Here is an 18478-nt window from a genome sequence, read left to right as displayed (position 1 = left end):
CGCAAATAAACTGTACTCATTCTCCGTAAGCCTCCCCCCTGCTTTTTTCTCTCCTTCCTTTCGTCATAGGAAACAGCAAAGGGATGTGGAGGGACTGCAAAAATGAAGGGGGGGCTTAGCATTATACGATAATCTTAAAGGCGCCGTCGCCGCCTGCGTACAAGACTCCTCTCACGTACGCCAGATTCACCGAAGAAGGTCGACAGAATGCGGTGCCACACGGGAGATGCAGTCGATACGCAGCTTGAGCAATTCACTCGTACGGCGCTTAGGAAAACAGTACCCCAGTCCTTGGGAAGCGAAAATGCAACTTCCGCGCTACCTGGAGGAGCCAGCTCTAGCTTGTGGCATCCTAAGCGCGCTCACACCTCTGCATCCGCACAACGCCGAACATAACTTTAAAGGTGATAAGCATATCAAAAAAGCAACTAAGCTCGGAACCTCCCTTCCTTCGAACAGCTCCTCTCTCGACGTGACGACAAAAAGGGAAAGGGCAAAAACTTCCCGTATTGGCAGTAAATAAAATCGCTCCACCAGTTCCTCGCTGACCAACCATTTTTTTTTTCTCTCACCGTGAAGCGGACAAGAACAACCGCCGGCTTACCGCGGTGGCAGATGCAGAGCGCGCAACGAACAGACCGCAAGTGACCACTGGAGTGCCATCTGCAGAGAAATAAATTCGGCTAACTCCGCACCTGACCGGTGCTACGTCCCATGCTTGGCTCGACTACACCGTGTCAGCCGTGCAATGTTCGACAACGCATTCGTCTAGCAAGTATCGATGGAAGCGCGTTTAGAGCGACATATCCGCCCATCCAACCTCGTGCTGGTCAGGGTGCACGATGGTGACTTTGTGCCAACGGCGAGCTAAGCCGCCATCGACAGGACGCGCGGCGCACCACCAAGAGGCGTGTGTTTGTACAGGCTCAGACAAAACCTGCCTGGAAAGGGAGCTATGAGAACAAGCCCAACGGCTCGGTAAAAGCGCCGGGTCCCTGCTTCCTGCACTAGGAGCATACATGCTGCCCTGTCGATGCTTCTCAAGCTGCAGAGATCGGGAAGCCCGTTCAACCAAGGCCCGGCAGGCAGCGCCCGAAGTTGGCGGCAGCAGGCGTAGATGGTGCACAGCCAGCGTCGCGCTCGCTTATCGCACTACAGGCGACGCACTCGGGGCGGCTCCGTTTCGACGACGTCGCCTCTTGGCGCTCGTTTATCCGCGAACCTGAGTCGCTACGGGCGTCGCCCAAGCGCGCTTTCGCGCCGTAATCCGCGTCGCGGGGTCGTTGACGCCTGTGGCGCGCGCACACACACACACGCACGCTGACCGGTCTCGCCAGCGCACGCCTCGGCCACACCACCGAGGCACTTCTCTACTGCTGCTGCACACTTGGAACACCGACAGCAGAGCGATGACCGAGAGGCGCCGTTACAAGGAAGCCGCCCGATAATGGATGCAGGCGCTAAGCTCGCCTTTTTACCTCTCCTTTCCGCACAGCGCGGTTACAAGAGTTCAACCATCGCACGGCCGACGCTGCATACAAACTAGAAAACGAAAGTTACACCGAAGAGACGCAAAGGTGCGGTGCGAATCATACATGTCGGGAAATGCAAGCCACGCACCAGGTTAGTTAGATACATCTGGGCCGATATATATATTCTTGTCACCAGATCACACAGTCTGTACTCATCGTTCGTCGCGCCAGCTGGTAGATAGCTGTCCAGACAATGACGAAGGGCGGTAGGAATAAAAGGAACAGAACTGATTACCCCGCCACAGGTAACCGTCGCTGCAGTTGCTCTTCACCCTCGCAAAAGTCAAGTCTCCCACCGGATCAGGTCATGAGTGCAACACCGCAAGAGTAGCGCTACCCACCCGCGTGCATCATCTTCGCCACCTGCGTGGGGCGTCTGTCTAACGCGCGGAAGAAATCGGCCACCACTAAGCACCCTGAAAGCGAAAACAGGGAAACGCCCCGGAGAATTGCAGTCGGCCAGGATTCTCGCACGGCGGCCGCTTTCGGCACGTCAAGGGACCTCTGTCTAGACCAGGAGTGCCAAGTTCGACCGCCGCCTTCCGCGACCAGGAACGAGGGCCATTAACGTAGTCAGAGAGCACGCCGCCACTCGGCTTTGAGCCGCTGCCAGCGCGTATAATGCGTCCAGCGCTGCCGCTCGCAGGCATGAGAGGAAAAGGGCCCCGCTTTGCTCTTGCCCCCAAGGCAGCCGCGCGAAATGTGTCCCGCCGGGTTGACGAATGCCTCCGCAGTCACGGAACGACCTCCCGAAGAAAGCGGCACAAGGACGCTGCGCCGAAAGTGCGACGCGGGGCGACACCGCGGCGGCAGCAGAGAAGCGCCGACCACGCAGACACGCGATGCTCGACTGCCGGAACACGCGCAGATGTCGGAAGCCTCATACCCCGGGGGAGCGTAGGCGATAGTGGTCGGCACAGGCTAATATCAGGCGGCATTTGGTAACCATTAATGGACAGGAGTTGGATGATTCGTTAAATTATGCATTGCAGGCGCTGCACTAAGCTGCCGGCACGAATTGGTCACATGTGACCCTTCGTCGTTGACAGAAAGGGTTGTGCGTGTGTGATCGCAGCGGAGTAGCAGGCGCGGTGCAACAGAGCGCTGCTAAGCTGCAGTCTTACCACAGATACGATATGGTCGAACATGATCTCAGTGCACGGTAGCGGTCGTACTTACAAGGAGACGCATTGCTGTTACTCAATGCCATACCTTTTCTATAGCCTCAAGCAAATGTTTGGTGTTTGCTTACGGCGACCATTACTTTCCATGAAGGCGTTTTTTGTCGGTTTTTTTTTTTTTTACGGAAGAAGGCTCGTGCACCGCAGACTGCATCAAGCCATGAAATTCAAACCTGAAGCAACAGTTGTACCGCGTCGCACGTCTTCCAAGCTGCATACTTCAGTGGCCTATACCGGCGTATTGATACAAGGACGCCGCCACGTACCGTCTTTGTCAAAAGTAACCAGGCTGCAAGGTTCGCTTCTAGCTTGTATAGTAAAGCCCTTGTGGCTTTACTAGAAATCAAAAGGTGTTGGAAGGTAAGAAGACCCAGAAGACCTTTAACGACCATTTCAGCTTCATGGAAGCTGTAAGGGCTCCACTGTACGAGCAAGAAGCAAACCATGCAGCCTGGTTACTTTTGACAAAGACAGTACATCGCAGATTTCGTCCCCTCTGCCGCCTTCAGGACGGGTGCGCGCCGTCGGACACCGTTCGAAGCGGTCCTGCCGCCAATCGACTGGCACCAACCACCGACGGCAGGCGTCGCGCGCCTCACACCAGCGCGCAATGACACCCGTCTCGGCACGCCCGCGCACGTAAGACAACCGGGGCTGCGTCCCAGAAACTTTGGTCGATGTCGGCAGCAGATGGACCAACCTGGCCGACGACCCAAGTGGGCCCTGGCCTTCGGAGAAGCTCTCCGAACGGAGAGGAGATAGCCGCTGTCGCCAATTTCGGCTTCGCGCAGGCACGCGACGGAGAAGACCCAGATTCCCCGCGCGGTGCCGCCAGCTAGGCTTTTGTCTCCCGGAGATGCCCACGAATGACGTGGGCATCTGCCGCACGAGGCTGACAGGAGCTCACCCACGCGTCCCGACCACGCCAGCGGGCGTCCCGACCGCACGAGCTTCCGGTCTCCGAGGGAGACTGCGGTTTGCTCAACAGAACGAGAAAGCGGCAGCGCTGGAAAAGAATACGATACTCCGAAAAAGAAAATATGAACGAAGGACTGATAAGCGCTGAGGACGCACCAAGAGCAGCGGTTAGGGAGTTTTCTTTGTCATAGGAAGGCATCAAAAACGCATACACGCGCACATCGACAAAACACTGGCCCACGCGAGGCCGTGGATGGCCTACTTGACCGGATACCGCTGACGGAGCCCTGCTCCCACCTCGCCAGGGGATGGTGATGAAAACGTTTTACAGACAGGACAAAGGGAAGAGGAATTAGGGGAAGTCCGGGCTTCTAAGGCCGCCGCCCTGGCTCTTTACACGTCTTGCTGTTCCTCGAGAGCCGAGCTGGACAGGGCTGCCTCCCATCCTTCCCACGTTGTCTGTTCTAGTGTCTAAGGCACTATTAGCCTGGCAGGCACATACCATAGGGCACAAATCTGCTTTTCTGCCCGCAAAATTTATATTCGGCTGAAAAGGATTTATAGCACGAAGCTTTACTGGATTATTAAAGACAGTGTGCAATCGCCGTGAATGACACTCTTCTGCTTTATCCGACCGCTTAGCCGGGCCCGGGAATTTGTCGCCATAAGCGAAAGGGGAGAAAAATAAAATTAAACAGAGAGGAGAAATTAATACAAACTCTTATTTCATAGGGACTAGCTAATTTGAGTAATCGAATCTCGATTTGGTCTCCATGCATTCAGCAAACAAGCAAGATAAACACTTGACGAAGGGGCTGGTTCCACTTCAAGTTCCCCTGCCAACTAAGAGACCTCTTCTACAGGGCAAAGGGTATCAAGACGGCCCTTCCGCACAGAGAGGCACACTTGGCCCGCTGATATCGATGAGCCCAATTGCCGCCCACGGAACATCCAGTCTGAAAGATACCTCACCAGCGACCGCGCGACATTCCAGCAAATACGCCCCGGGTCTACACAATCAACCAGCATTCCCACTCATATCATTTTTATTATTATTTTATCTCTCTAGTTGTCTGTGTAACGGGGGGGGGGGGGGGGGGGGGGGGGTCTGAAAAAAACAAGTGCACGCAGCGAGGGCCAGACAGAGCTGAATTCCAGTTCTGACTGACGTAGAACTGGTGCTATAGTGTGCTCTGCTAACGGAAGGTTAATCTAAGCGCGTGAATAGACTCCCCCAAAAAATGCGTTAAACAGGACTCGCCATCACCATAAGCCGAACACGCCACATAGTACAGGGCACTGTCAACGAAGCTCGAAATATTTCTTTTTTTCTTCTTTCTTCTTTTACCTGCAGTTACCTACTCCACCTCAAAATTTGACTCTGCACGCAAATGGACCAGTCGCTGCAAGACCTTACAACCGAGAACAAGAGTCTTTCGCGACGCTCTTCCGGGTCGCTGCTTCAAGCGGGTAGGCAGAGGCTGCAGCTTCATGCTGAGTTGTGGATTTTACAGCAGACAACATGGGGCAGATCGATTCGGTAAACTTTCTCGCCGTAACGGCGTTCAACGTTAAGTTTGTGCAGTACCCTAGTTTTTTTTTTTTCCCCTGGGAGCGAATGTCTGAGGCACATTGTAGTACACAATCTGAATCCCATCAGAGCAACGAGGCGCCCACATGTGGGAAAAAGGCCGCCACGGAGCTGAGGGATTCGAGATCACGAGGCGTTTAGTAGGAAAACACGAGGCCGACGGCTGTGCTTCGCTGGAGATGCGACCGGTTCTGAGGAGCGTTATCAAGCCGCACGCCCGGCTAGAGCGGCAAGAAGAAAAGCGTCGCGAAAGCAGCTTTCACCGCCGAGGCTGCAGCCAGCGCTGTTCTGCTTCAGATACAGCGGCGCGCCTCGAGGCACCGGCGAGGTGACTCCGCGCAGAAAAGCTCCGCTCGGCACCCCGTTCGAAAGTCGAAAACATGAACGCAGCCTCGAAACGCCTTCCCCAACCAAAACTGTCGCCGCGCCGACAGCCCTTGACACTAAAGTCGCGCCTCAGAAGGAGCCTGCACACGCGCAGCCAGCGGCAGTGTGGTCGTTACGGGAAGCACACTTTCGAAGCACCTCCTCCGCGGTGCACGGCGCGTGGTGGGAAGTGGGAGGCCCAAGAATCGACGACAACTGCGCGAGGCTCTCGAGAAAAGACGCAAATAAATGCCCGTGCGGGAACGGCTGGGTGCTAAAGTGGACCGCGGCATTGCTGGGAGCGAGACCGGGCGAGCCCCGAGGAGGAATAATAACGGCCACAAGGGGGGCGGAATCATTAGCCACAGGGACAGCCCCCTCGCGGGAGCAGTGGATCGGCCTAATCTGGAGCGTGCCATCGGAGGAAAAAGTGCGACAGGGCGACACTGAAGGGGGGGGGGGGGGGGGGGGGGGAGCCCCGCCTCGCAGCGATGGGGGCGCGATTCCGCGTGCTCCCGCGCGCGCATCCTGCACGCAAACCAGAGGAGCCCTCCAGCGCACGGACCGCTTTCTGCTCTGACCCGCAATTAGTCGCGCTCGGCACGAAACGCGGCGGACAGACGTCAGGGGATAAGTGGAATCACGACGAACTTCCCTACGACAAGCACGAATACACTAATTATTAATTAGCAGCGACCCAGTTACGGGTCACTCCAGTCTATATTCTGTGCCTATACGCTCCGTCGGTGTGAAAGAAACAGGACGAAGACATCCCCTCTGTGACGAAAACTTTTGACGTATAAAGGCTGAAATTCATCGCGAAGTTCAACGTACGTGAGGTATACGTGAGGTATACGTGAGGTATACGTGGAACGTTTAAAAAACCAACGCAACACCAGGGGGTAAAACGACGCCGCACTGAAGGGCTCCGGATAAGTTCAGAGTGACTTGGAGTTCCTTAACGTGGATCGACATCGCAAAGAACGCGGGCGTTTTGCGTAATTAGCACCCAACGAAATGCGGCCGCCGCAGTTGGGACTGGAACCCGTGACGTCGTTCTAAGCAGCAGAATACCTTTAGCCACTGCGCTACCACGGCGGGTCGCTGATACGAACGCATTACCAAGAAGGAACCTGATCCTTCTTTGTCATCTGCTTGACAAAGAAGGATGCCATAAGCTTCTAAGGCTTCGAAATCTCCGGCTTGCACGGTCAGACGGCGTAGTCATTGCTAATGCACTGCAAGCCGGGGAGATTTAGAAGCGTCGCATTTCGAGAGGCAAATGGGGGAAGAAGAGGGAGAAAACACAACCGACGCCCAGGAAGAAAAACGAGCGACAAAAAGCTACCTGAAACGACGGCGTAACTAGATCGTGCAGCACAAAACTTTACCCTGGGGCTAATTACGAAAGCGGCGCGTTTCGCAGAAGCACCGCGAGCACTCTCGATTACATGCGAGGGACTGCGAGCAACATCACTTCAGCGGCGAATTCCACTGGTCGATCCGGAGCAGCTTTTCTTGCTCAACGGCGGCGCATACGAGTTCCGCTCTTGATACGCCGAGAGGAAGCAGATTTAACTGGAACACCGAAGGAATAGTCAAGCCGCGTTTGCATCCTTTTAGCGCGGTTTGAGACATCGCCATTTAAACGTGGGCGCTGGTTTACATTCTGACGGCGTCGTTGGAACGAAGAGTGACGCTTCTCACCTCATTTCGGAAAGCGGTTGAAGGAGACCAGTGCCAGTGACGATGGCAAAACGTATGTTCCCTTGGGGGTATAATTAAAATGATGTTTAATGAACTGCCTCGCAAACGGTCGAACAATCACCCCCTACATCGACGCCGCAACGCGCAGCTATTCAGACGAAGCGGTAAGAACACATACGCAGGGCATGCACGCATTCCCGGTGTTCAGCCCTGGTCAAAATACGGCGCACCTCACAAGCTAAGCTCAAGATACGACTGAATCGTGTCATCATCACTGGTCATCGTCAGGCGAAAATGTGCTGACCACACCGCGGTGCAGACTGATGTGGACTGATGCCAGGCCAAACTTCCGGAGCCGGTTGCGAATAAAGGTTTCCGTCGGGCTCCTTGCCGGAGAATATTCGTGTTTCACTGGTCGATCAGGAGTAGGCCGCCCGGTGGCAAATTCGGTCGCTCTGGCGCGGATTCAGCACCCTGCTCCAAATCGATCAGTGGAAATCGCCTTAAGATTGGCACTTGTAACAAAAGCCCGCCGCCAAAAAGAAAAGGAACGTGCAGACACACACAAGGGGGGGGGGGACATAACCCTGAATCGCGTATTTTCCTTCTCACCGCCCCTTAACCAGTCACCTAACATAACAGCTGACAGCCAACGGTGTTTGCACCCCCGCGTCCAAGGGCAGCGGCCACCGCTGACGCGCGTCGCCCCTGTCGCTCCAGCTCGGCCAAAGCGCTCCACATGAGCGCCATTTAATTGGATAAGCGCGCCCTGGCCTAATTGCGAACGCTTTTGTTCGACGCGCTGCGCAGTGCTCGCGCGCCACGAGGTCGCGCCGGAAGGCTTATCGGCTCCCCGCCGCGTTCCTAAGTACTGCATTATGCGTAATAGCACCTCAGGCCATTGTGAACGGTCCACGACTTGGCTTGGGAAGAAACGGCGTTTTTTTCCTGCCCCCCTCCGACACTCGTACAGGAGAACAGCCTCCGATCACGGACTCCCTCCAGGCCTGCATCCCGATTCGGCAGCAAAGATATGGGGCAAGGAGACGAGGTCAATCCCGTGGCTTATGCCCCCGACAATATAAGCATAACGGCGGCGTGTGCCAAGAACCCTGTTGCAAGCAAGATGGATGAGCGGTCAGCAAAACGTCGTCCCTCGCTTCCGGTTTCATCACCCCTATTTGTTTCCGGTCGACCAACCTGAGCGATGCCCGGATTCCCCTCGCTTTTGTCTCCACTCCCCGGGTGTCGCCACCGCATGCAGCGGCCGACCTCGATCGCTTCAGCAGGATAGCGGCAGCCGACGACTGCATACTCCGCCGCCGCGGGACCCAATTTCGAAGGAATGCAGCCCCGCGGCACTGCGCGCAGAGACACGCGCGCGGGGCACCAGCGACCGCTTTCGCACTCGCGCGAATCCCCACTACACGCCCGAGTCGCGAAACGGCAACGCTCGTGCCGGGCGACCACTTTCGCGCGTTTACATGGCTGGCTGCATGCGCGCGGCGGCTGGTTTGCACGCGAACGCCCTCGCCACTTCGCCGGCGACCAGGACGCAAGACGCCGCTCGCGTCCTGCTCGCCGCTAGGTGGCACGCGCCGAAACTTGCACGGGGCGCTATTCCGAGCGCGGTTCCTTTTTAGAAGAGTCGCGTCTACGTGAAAAGGATGCTGCCGCAACTAGCAGCGCTACTGAAAAAGATGGCACTTTCAGAGGACTCATCAGCTTCAGCTACTCCGCAATCAGCAGCCGCTGAGAGGCAGATGCGGCGTGCAAGTGTTAAGGCTGCTTCTGGGAGCCATACTGCGCCGGAAGAAGGTGGCTGCCGGTCTGCTGCGAGAGAAGGAAGGGAGACGATGCGAAAGAGCACTCACTTGAAGAGCTTTTCAGCTCCATTGCGCATCATCATCTGTTTGGTGATTTCATGGTTGATCTTGGAGCGCCGGTACTGCAGCTTGCCTCGGCACGTGGCAGCCCGGGGATCCGAGCCCTGCGGGAGAACGAGACACGATGCGCTCACCGTTAGTGGGGCCACGCTCGAAGCGAGCAAAGGATATGAACGCTACACCACGAGGCTCACAGTTTTTTCAGATTGCCCAATGAGTGAGAAGGCACTGCTCCTTGGCATACGAGGTTCACAGAGAAAAGATTCCTCCGGCAGCAACTTTAGGCGGCATAAACAGCAACGCTTCATAAAGTATCCATCAGACGTGCAGCACACTCAAGGGCTCAGGTACACAAGTTCTGCGTTCATCAGCCTTTACAGCGAAATACCGTTTAACAGCGCAGAGGGGGGAAAAAATTAGAGAAATTTAGCATAGCGGAGACTTACTATACCGCAGACGTATAGCGGATTACCGGACGCCTCCTGCGCACGCGCAGTGGCAGGTGCGAGGCCACGCGCATGCGCAATACGTCTACGCTAGTACGTTTCCGCTATACTAAATCCTCATACCATAGTCGGATACCACTTAAAATGCATCGAAGCTGCACCCACATGCATGGACGCCACTGTTCCTCCGCGACAAGGAAATAATAGGCCATTTACAGTTTTGATTGCTACCTAAACGAAACGCTAATCAAGACAAAATTATAAGCGCACGCGTTTTGATGCTGTGACTTGCCGACAACTTTTTTTTTTCTTAAAAGTTGCATCCTGCCATAGCAAACAATCAACCACAGTTCGATCAAAGTAGAAGGACTGCTTCACATGGGCTGCTGTTTTCCTGTGCCACCAGAAGCAGCGATCTATTTATCAAAGAGGAGGGGAGGAGCACGTTTAAAACAAAAAGCTGATAAAGGGCGCGCGCGCTACAGGTTTGTGCAACCCGGCCGCACGAGCGCGAGGGTTGCAGCATGCGCCCGCGGCAGATCTCCTTCCCGTCTGCGCCCAAGGAGCGCGCCGTTCGATCAAAACAGCGGAGAAGTACCCGGCGCGCGACGTTTTCATCGAATCGGCCGACCCCATTGCGGCAGACCGGGCGGCTGCCGAGGCCATTTGCACCCGAGCTTTGTTTGCGAAACCGCCATTCGTGCGACGTGCGCCGCGTTGCAGACGCCGCGGCCGGTAAACCAGTTAGCATATGTCCCCGAAATGGAGGCAAGGCGGAAAAAGCGACAGTCGAAGTCGCACAAAAAAGAGAAACGCTAATCTCGCAGAGCGGTCCCAAAATATAGCCCGCCACTTCGCCGGTGCGCTGTGGTGCGTTACGTGCCCCGGGCACTCAAGACCACGCGCCGCGAACGCGAGTCGGAAGTGGTGGACGCTGTCCCACATTTTCGGCGGCCAAGGTGTACGGACGACGCATACGCGAGTCACGTGCTGTGTCCGCGGACAAATTCAGTTTTGCCACAGCGCAAACTGGATGAGACTAAACACAGAAAAAAAAGACCACAAACAAGCGCTGTTCCGGGCGGGCTGGAAAGGATTCATTGTGTGTCATAGGTTCTGTCCTGCGCGCGTCTCGTCTACCTTGGGCTGTGCGACATAACCAACTCGCCCAGATCCCGGATTTCGGCAAAATACGAGACGGACATATACAGCCCACGCGAATTACCTCTGCTCCCAGAAAATCATTCGCAAATAGCGGCACCGAGAAAGCGCACATAAGGGAGTGTGCTTTGCAATTAGAGTGAGGTGAATGTGTTTTCAGTCTAAGCACCTCCCCCATGTCACCCGGCTCCGATGGAACCTTACCTCGACGGTTTGTACAAAGTCGCACTGGTGACTGTCTCCATCACTTTAGCTATCAAGTCCCACGCGACACCTTTACGCGAGATGTCGGCGTTTGTTGCAGCCTCACTCAAGGCGCAGATTTGAGAAAATTGAGCCGACAAGACCTAACTCTCACAGTTAAATAGAAAAGAAGTCGCAATGGAATGGCCGGTTGGTCCGATCGTACGTTGGTCAGCGGTACTTTGTCCGCTCGTCCGGCGACACGTTGCCGGTTGGGGCAGCCACTCCAGACTTCTTCAGACAAAACTGATTTAATCAAGACGAGACCGAAATACAAACACTTAAAGAAAAGGCGGTTTAAAGAAAGGCTGTTAAAAAAAAAGGCCGTCGAAAAGCGGCCGAGACTGGGACTCGGCGCGCTCCTCCCGCTCTTTGTTTGCAGCGGTTTTTATCCCCTCGATAATTGGGCGGAGCTTTAATAAACCGGCTCTCGCCCAATTCCAACCAATACTGCTGCAGTGGCACTGCGCATACAAGTAGGCGGAGCCCAGTGCACGCCAGGGCCCGACTCTGGAGGCGCCACTGCTTAGCTAGACAGTCGGGGGTTTAAGGAGTCGTCGACCTTATTGTCCCCCACCCCCACTTCTATGTTTGTCAAGGGATCCTTTCAAGGGGTCGTCGGCCCCTTGGTCCCCGACAAGGCGGTCGCGGTCTTTCCCGCAGCCTTGGACGGCATCCGAAGCGCGCGACCCGCTGTCGCCATTCCTAACCCCTCCCGACTTCAGACGGACACGGTAGGGGGGGAATTAGCCTACGGGCGCCGTAGGCTTCTGCCTTAACACCTCCCCACCAAGAATGTTGGGTGGACGCTTGCCGTACACACAACATACCAAAGCGCTCAAAAGTACCAAAGACCCGGCCGTGAACAGCAAAAAAAAAAAACCCGACAGCACACAAAAAAAAAAACGGATCTCAACTGAGCACTGTACGAACAATACAAAAAAGGAGCGCTTCTGCGTCCTACTAACAACTGCACAAAGAGCATGTTCAAGACCACATGATGCATGCATCAACACTCACACTCCTTAACTTCTTTTCACAAGCAACAAATGAAACCCTCTGACAAATCATTACACAAATCAGTGGTACATGCAACACACTGCAATACATACGGTACTCTTCAGGATTACATGTTATCACAAAAGAAAACAGTACACACAGGGCGAAATCAGCACAAGCACACCAGCATGGCTCTGTCCAATAATATTCAGAGTCTCTTCACTGTGAAGCGTTCACATTCCACCACGTTCCCCCACTCTCACCCACTGCCTCATCGTGTGCTCAAGCCACAAGGCATTTTGCGCGTACTGCAACCTGGCAGTGACAGAGTGGGTTAATGCTAGGGACATTAGGCGTTCGTCGCTAGCCACCAGGATCAAACACCTGATCTGGTCTAGGGAACATTATGTGCTGCAGCTTGCACCACCCTCTCGTTAGAGCTGCTTTCCGCCTGTGTCGCTCGGCTTCTACCGCGGTGGAGCCGCCACCCGTGCGCGCGTACGGGGCGCAAGCCTCTACGGACGGCTCTAAGTGCTCGTACCTAGGGGGCCTCCTAGAATGGGGCATGGCCAGCTCCACCGGTTCACCATCAGCGACATCTGGGTTTGCGATCCCCCTGTTGCGCAAAACCGCAAGGTGATCGCGGCATAGGTCGCGGTACGACCCTATCAGCGACGGTGTACCTTCGCCTCCTTCAGGGAGTAAGATGAATTCGTCGTCGTCATCATTGCTAAGACTCCATTCATCTACACCGAAGCCTATCGCGGCGTTACACGGGTCTGATTTTTCCGAATCAGAACAGCCGCGCTTACCCAGCTGTGCTGCTGGCTTCTCCGTCACCGCTGTGAGTGCTGCGCATGGTGTCTGAACACACATGGCGCTTTCACCCAACCCTGTCTGGCATACTGGTGCCTGAGTTGGCAACAAAAGGTCGCACTGGGCAACCCGGCCGGCCGAGCATTCCATGTCGTCGCGCTCATCAGTGCCATTAGCATCGCTAACGACATGCTCGGCTGCCTCGCAGCACTCGACCTGCACAGTCTGATCACGAGACGAATTTTTGGCTGGCACATCCGTGGAGCTCGCCTCCACCTCGGGAATCAAGGCCTGCTTTTCTGTGTCAACAGTCGTAGCTGACTGCACAATGTGCGCCTCCTCGGCGCTAGTGCTCGCTGCACTGTCTGCAGGAACCCGCGGTTCCTCTTGACTGCTCTCTAACGGAGCCGACTGCATGCCGCTACCGCTATTGTCTTTATCCACTGCCTCGATCAACGTTTGGTCAGCATCCCACACGATACGGTACGACGGCAACTGTATCGTCTCCAGCAGTACCCTATCCGCTCTCCGTGAGCGTTCCTCCTTCAAAATCCTTTTCCTCTCTTTGCGTAGCTTCTCTTCGGCTATCGCTAACTGACGCTTGAGGTCTTCAATATACGCGTCACTTCTTTCCTTTTCCCTGGCTCGCTCGGCCTCTGACAGTTGTGCCCGCTGAGCGCCATACCCATAGCCACAGCTATATCCACTCCGCCAACCCAACGTTGCCATTGCGCCCTGGTTAATTCTAACCTTGCGGCTCGAGCACTTCCGAGGCAAGTAAAGTGAGACTGGGGAAACTCACTCGGTCGTCGGGTTGTCGATCATGGCACTTGCTGCGCAGCGGCGGCAGGTTGCGTCCATAGGCGCAGATGACTGGCCGGCATCCAGGGCTCGCAGCAGGCCCGTCACGTCCTCTCGGCAGACGAAGTCGGCAATCGCAGGTGCCGCCGAAGTCGCAGCGCTTCGCTCCGTCGGTCCCGCTTCGCTCGCTCCTTGGCGCTGTCGTGGAGTCTTGGCTCCGGGCCTCGCGCAAGGGTATCGCCTCACTTGGACCTTGGTCCCCGGGACTCTTCACCAAGGTAATTGCCCCGTCAGGCTTCCGGAAGGTAGTGCCTCCAACCGCTCGCAGAAAGCCGCTCGGACTATCCTGGTCACGGCACCAGTTAAAAGGAAAAAGAGTCGGATTTGGAATGGCCGGTTGGTCCGATCGTACGTTGGTCAGCGGTACTTTGTCCGCTCGTCCGGCGACACGTTGCCGGTTGGGGCAGCCACTCCAGACTTCTTCAGACAAAACTGATTTAATCAAGACGAGACCGAAATACAAACACTTAAAGAAAAGGCGGTTTAAAGAAAGGCTGTTAAAAAAAAAGGCCGTCGAAAAGCGGCCGAGACTGGGACTCGGCGCGCTCCTCCCGCTCTTTGTTTGCAGCGGTTTTTATCCCCTCGATAATTGGGCGGAGCTTTAATAAACCGGCTCTCGCCCAATTCCAACCAATACTGCTGCAGTGGCACTGCGCATACAAGTAGGCGGAGCCCAGTGCACGCCAGGGCCCGACTCTGGAGGCGCCACTGCTTAGCTAGACAGTCGGGGGTTTAAGGAGTCGTCGACCTTATTGTCCCCCACCCCCACTTCTATGTTTGTCAAGGGATCCTTTCAAGGGGTCGTCGGCCCCTTGGTCCCCGACAAGGCGGTCGCGGTCTTTCCCGCAGCCTTGGACGGCATCCGAAGCGCGCGACCCGCTGTCGCCATTCCTAACCCCTCCCGACTTCAGACGGACACGGTAGGGGGGGAATTAGCCTACGGGCGCCGTAGGCTTCTGCCTTAACACTCACTTTAACCCCAGAAAGAGCGTTATGTGCCAGTAAGTGCATTTTTTCATCACTACCGGTGTCAAAAAGCCTGCTGACGCCACGCGCACTCATTGTAGATAACATAGACAACCGGCCAATTTTAACGCGTGGTATGTGTTACGTACAATCGAAACCTGGTACAACACCAAAGAAGAAAAAAAGAAGGGACCTGTTTAAGGGCGATCACAAGATTGTTCAGGTTTTCAATCCACGTCTCCATTTCAGGCCGGCTGTCGCCGCTGGGGCGACTGGCGCACGGTTCGCAGCGGGCTGAAATCCACAGCGTCCGAGACGAGTACACAGGCAGGTACTACCCGGTGTTGCGGGATGACGAGGCGAAGGCTGTCTCCTCGAACAGGGGCTCGAATCAGCGTGGGTCAGTACCGAGCCAGGCCGCCGAACGACATCCCTAAGCGGACTATTCGAAATCCCGCCTGGGCCCACTTCAGTGCCTCTCGAACAAACTCTCCGTGGGTAGTGGGCCCTGCCGTGCACAAACACTGAACGTCTTTTCTTCCGGAGCACACAGAGGGGGGCGACCGCAGCCAGGCAGCGTAAGAGTCTCCGGCCTGAGACGACGCACGCGGCGGCCAGCGGTCGTTGACGGACGCCAGCTGCGGCTCAGATGCAAGAGCGATGCAGCCACTGTCGTGCTTTTTTCAGCCAACCTCTCAGCACAGAAAGATGCGGCCTGGTCAACCAAAGCGGCTCGCGGCTCCAGTTGCAGCAAGCAGCGCAGAGTAGAGCGACCAGCAGCTACGCCGCGGGACGTTTCGGCAACTTCGCTCTCCGTTGACTTCTGGCGGCTGGCGCGGGAGTTCGCGCGACCCACATCAAGCGGCGGAGGGCAAGCGCCGCTCGACAACGCCTTCTCGCCCTCGACGCTGCGAATGGAACAGCCGTCGCTGCGCCCGACCAGCTCAGCGCCCTTGGGGCCACGCCCCGCCACATTCGATTTGTACGCGGTCCCCCCAACCGAGGACTGCCGCGGGGGGCTTATCGGCGCGGCTTTTCTCGAACCCCACATTTACGATTCCTGGCGTTTTGTTGCTGCTCGAGATCCCCGATAGGTCACTTGGCGGCTGCGCCGTCCTCTCCCTGACCTTCTGGCGCGAATTCCGCAGGCAGACCCGCACTGATCCGCGTGCACGCACCGATGCGGCAGCCGGAGCAACGCGAAACTTGCACGCGCGGAGCCAGGCGGGAAGCGAGCGCCGGGCCGAAGCCAGGTCGGAACGCTGTCCCCATTTTTCTGTCGGGAGAGACAACCGGGTTAACTGCGCGGCCAGACAAAACCAATGCAGATGTCTCGACGCGATTGCGGCCACTGCGGCAGTCCGAAAATGCCGACAACACGACACACCGGCGGCGAACGTGCGCGATTAGGGAATCCCACGGGAAAAAAATTACCGCCAAAGCAAAACAGGAGCGAAGAATAAGAAGAAAAAGACGCACGACCCTGATCTTACGGCCCTCTGTAGCCATGTCCGAATAAACAAGTCGACGCACAAGAAACCAAGTAAGCGTGGAATAGCACAGCCACAGCCTTAGTTTTGCAGTTCGCTCGTGAAAAGGCGATTGCGAAGTGGATCAGGTCCGGACCGGTTAAACGCTGCTTAGTTCAAAAAACTGTGCCACTTTGAGCGCGAAACCGCTTAAGGCGAAAGGAGCAGATTATAATAAATGACACGAAGTAACACAGCTAACTGCCCGGCATTTTTTTCCCCCTCTTCTACAGCTCTTTTCGTTGTACTCCCGGATGCTTCATATCACAAGGCAGCCACATTGCTCCAGACGCCGCCAACCATTCCCATGCAATATTTTATTCGCGTAGCGCATATACAACGTTCAGTACCAAATAAGCAGCACAAGGCACAAACGAGCCCGTAGACGACGCTTACTTCACAACTGCTGTACTTATTAGCTAGGGCATTTAATGAGCAATAAAATACGTCAGTTTTGTAGCCAATTACGTACGCAAAGCAGCAGACAACGACTGGGCACATTAAAATATTAAAACACTTCAAACTGCACCATAGAATGACAAATAAATTGCATTTTTCCGGATGCTGCACAACACGGGAAGTACGCGGTACTGCAGCATTCCAGCTCATTGAGCGGAGTGACCAAGGCTAAGGGCTCGCAGAGGCCAAAAATACGCTCTTCCCCATTGCCATCCCTGCGCCGTATATCCGCGAAGCTAGCCACAGCTAAAACAGGAAGGAGGAACAAAGGGGGGAGCTGTGATTCGACGAAACGCACGAAACAACCGCCGTCCATCTGGGCAGCAGCTCCACAAGGGATGCGTTCCGCGAACGTGCGCGCTGAGCGCCCGCTGAAAACGAACTGCGCTGCTCCATGTTTAATGAAGCTCGCCGCGCCGAAAAAAAACCCGCCGATGGGCGTTCCGCACTCACGCCGCGGCGAGCGCGGCCGGTCTCGAATATTATTACACGCGCGGAGCTCGGCCGAACGGGGCTCGGACGCCTACCAAGGGTCCCCGCGCCGCTCGTCGCATGCAAGCAGTGCGCGACTATTCTTTCCTTCTGCAGCGTCTCGCGTGCTCCGGGGGCCGCGCGGGTAGGCCACCAGCGTCGTGACTCGCGCGGAACAGAATCCGCGCGCCTCCCGAAGCCGTATACAGTGCGCGAGACGCGTTTTCTTCTATTACGGGCGGCTCGTCTGAGCCGCCGCGCGGGTCGCAAATGAAAGCGCGCGCGCACGATGGCCGAGATTGCAGCGGGGCACCAATAACACCACCGCCTGTCCACGAGGGCGGCATATGCCGCACGCTTTCGACACACAGCCAGTGCGTCAAATTCAGCGACGTGAAACGAATCGCCTACAACCACCACCACTGCGTTCCTGGGCCAATGAAAAGCCCCTAATGCTGCTGCATGGTGACTAATTTGTGCTCGCAACAGAGCCACCCAGTGAGACGAGTCACGGCAGCTGCGACTTCCAATAAGTTCTGAATAACCACGCTAAATAAGTAGCCGACAACCATACTAATTAACGCAGCGAGCTATGGAAGGAAAAATGATAGGTGCAACGTTAAGGGACCGCAAGCGGGCAGAGTGGGTGAGGGAACAAACGCGGGTTAATGGCATCCTAGTCGAAATCAAGAGGAAGAAATGGGCTTGGGCAGGGTATGTGATGCGAAGGCGATATAATCGCTGGTCCTTAAACGCAGTGGATTCCAAAAGAAGGCAAGCGTAGTAGGGGGCGGCAGGAAGTTAGGTGGCCGGATGAGATTAAGAAGTTTGCCGGGATACGGTGGCCGCGGCTGGCAAAGGACAGGATTAATTGGGGAGACATGGGAGAGGCCTTTGCCCAGCAGTGGACGTAGTCAGGCTGATGATGAAGTAACCATGGTAACTTGAAAGTAAGCGTTCAGTAGTCACGGAGAAGCGCCACGTCGGTTCAAGCGGACATTGACGCGAACCCCCACTTTTTTAGAGCGCAGCTCTTTGGCGTCCGTTCCTGGGTTTCGCGTCGTCGTCGGCGTCGGCCTCGTAACCAGCTCCGCCCCCCCTTTCATCCCCCCAGCGCTATCGGCGTCAGCGGCATCAGTCAGTCGCTGCTATCTCTTCCCTCCTGCCTTTATCGTGTTGTCCGCTTGCTGCGCGCGCTTCTGCCCCCATCGTTTGCCGCTGGGTGTACACGCCGCCCCCCTCCCCCCTCTTCCTGCGAGTCTCCGGTTGTCAAAGCGCCGGCTCGAACTTAATTCCTTTCTTCGCTCCTCCTCCAATGCAACCCCTGTGCGGTGGCAATCAGAGAG

At 55.9% G+C, this 18478-nt stretch overlaps 1 protein-coding gene across 5 annotated transcripts in view; it reads right to left on the bottom strand.

Annotated features, from left to right (window-relative positions):
* Rhp (GTP-Rho-binding protein rhophilin) overlaps positions 1-18478 on the bottom strand; it is a 160491-nt gene that overhangs the window by 31700 nt on the left and 110313 nt on the right. For 3 of the 5 annotated variants that reach the window (XM_089580404.1, XM_089580406.1, XM_089580407.1), the window contains exon 2: positions 9170-9285. In XM_089580404.1, coding sequence (XP_089436530.1) covers positions 9170-9285 — 116 coding nt within the window. Of the gene's footprint in view, positions 1-9169; positions 9286-9792; positions 9814-14866; positions 15505-18478 lie in introns of those variants that run through there. The other 2 variants (XM_089580405.1, XM_089580408.1) reach the window with 2 other exon arrangements.

This window comes from Amblyomma mixtum, chromosome 3, assembly GCF_055824585.1.
Source record: "Amblyomma mixtum isolate Tamu chromosome 3, ASM5582458v1, whole genome shotgun sequence".
NCBI lineage: Eukaryota > Metazoa > Arthropoda > Arachnida > Ixodida > Ixodidae > Amblyomma > Amblyomma mixtum.
Note: the sequence above shows the minus strand (reverse complement) of the source record. Positions and strands in the feature narration are given on the sequence as shown.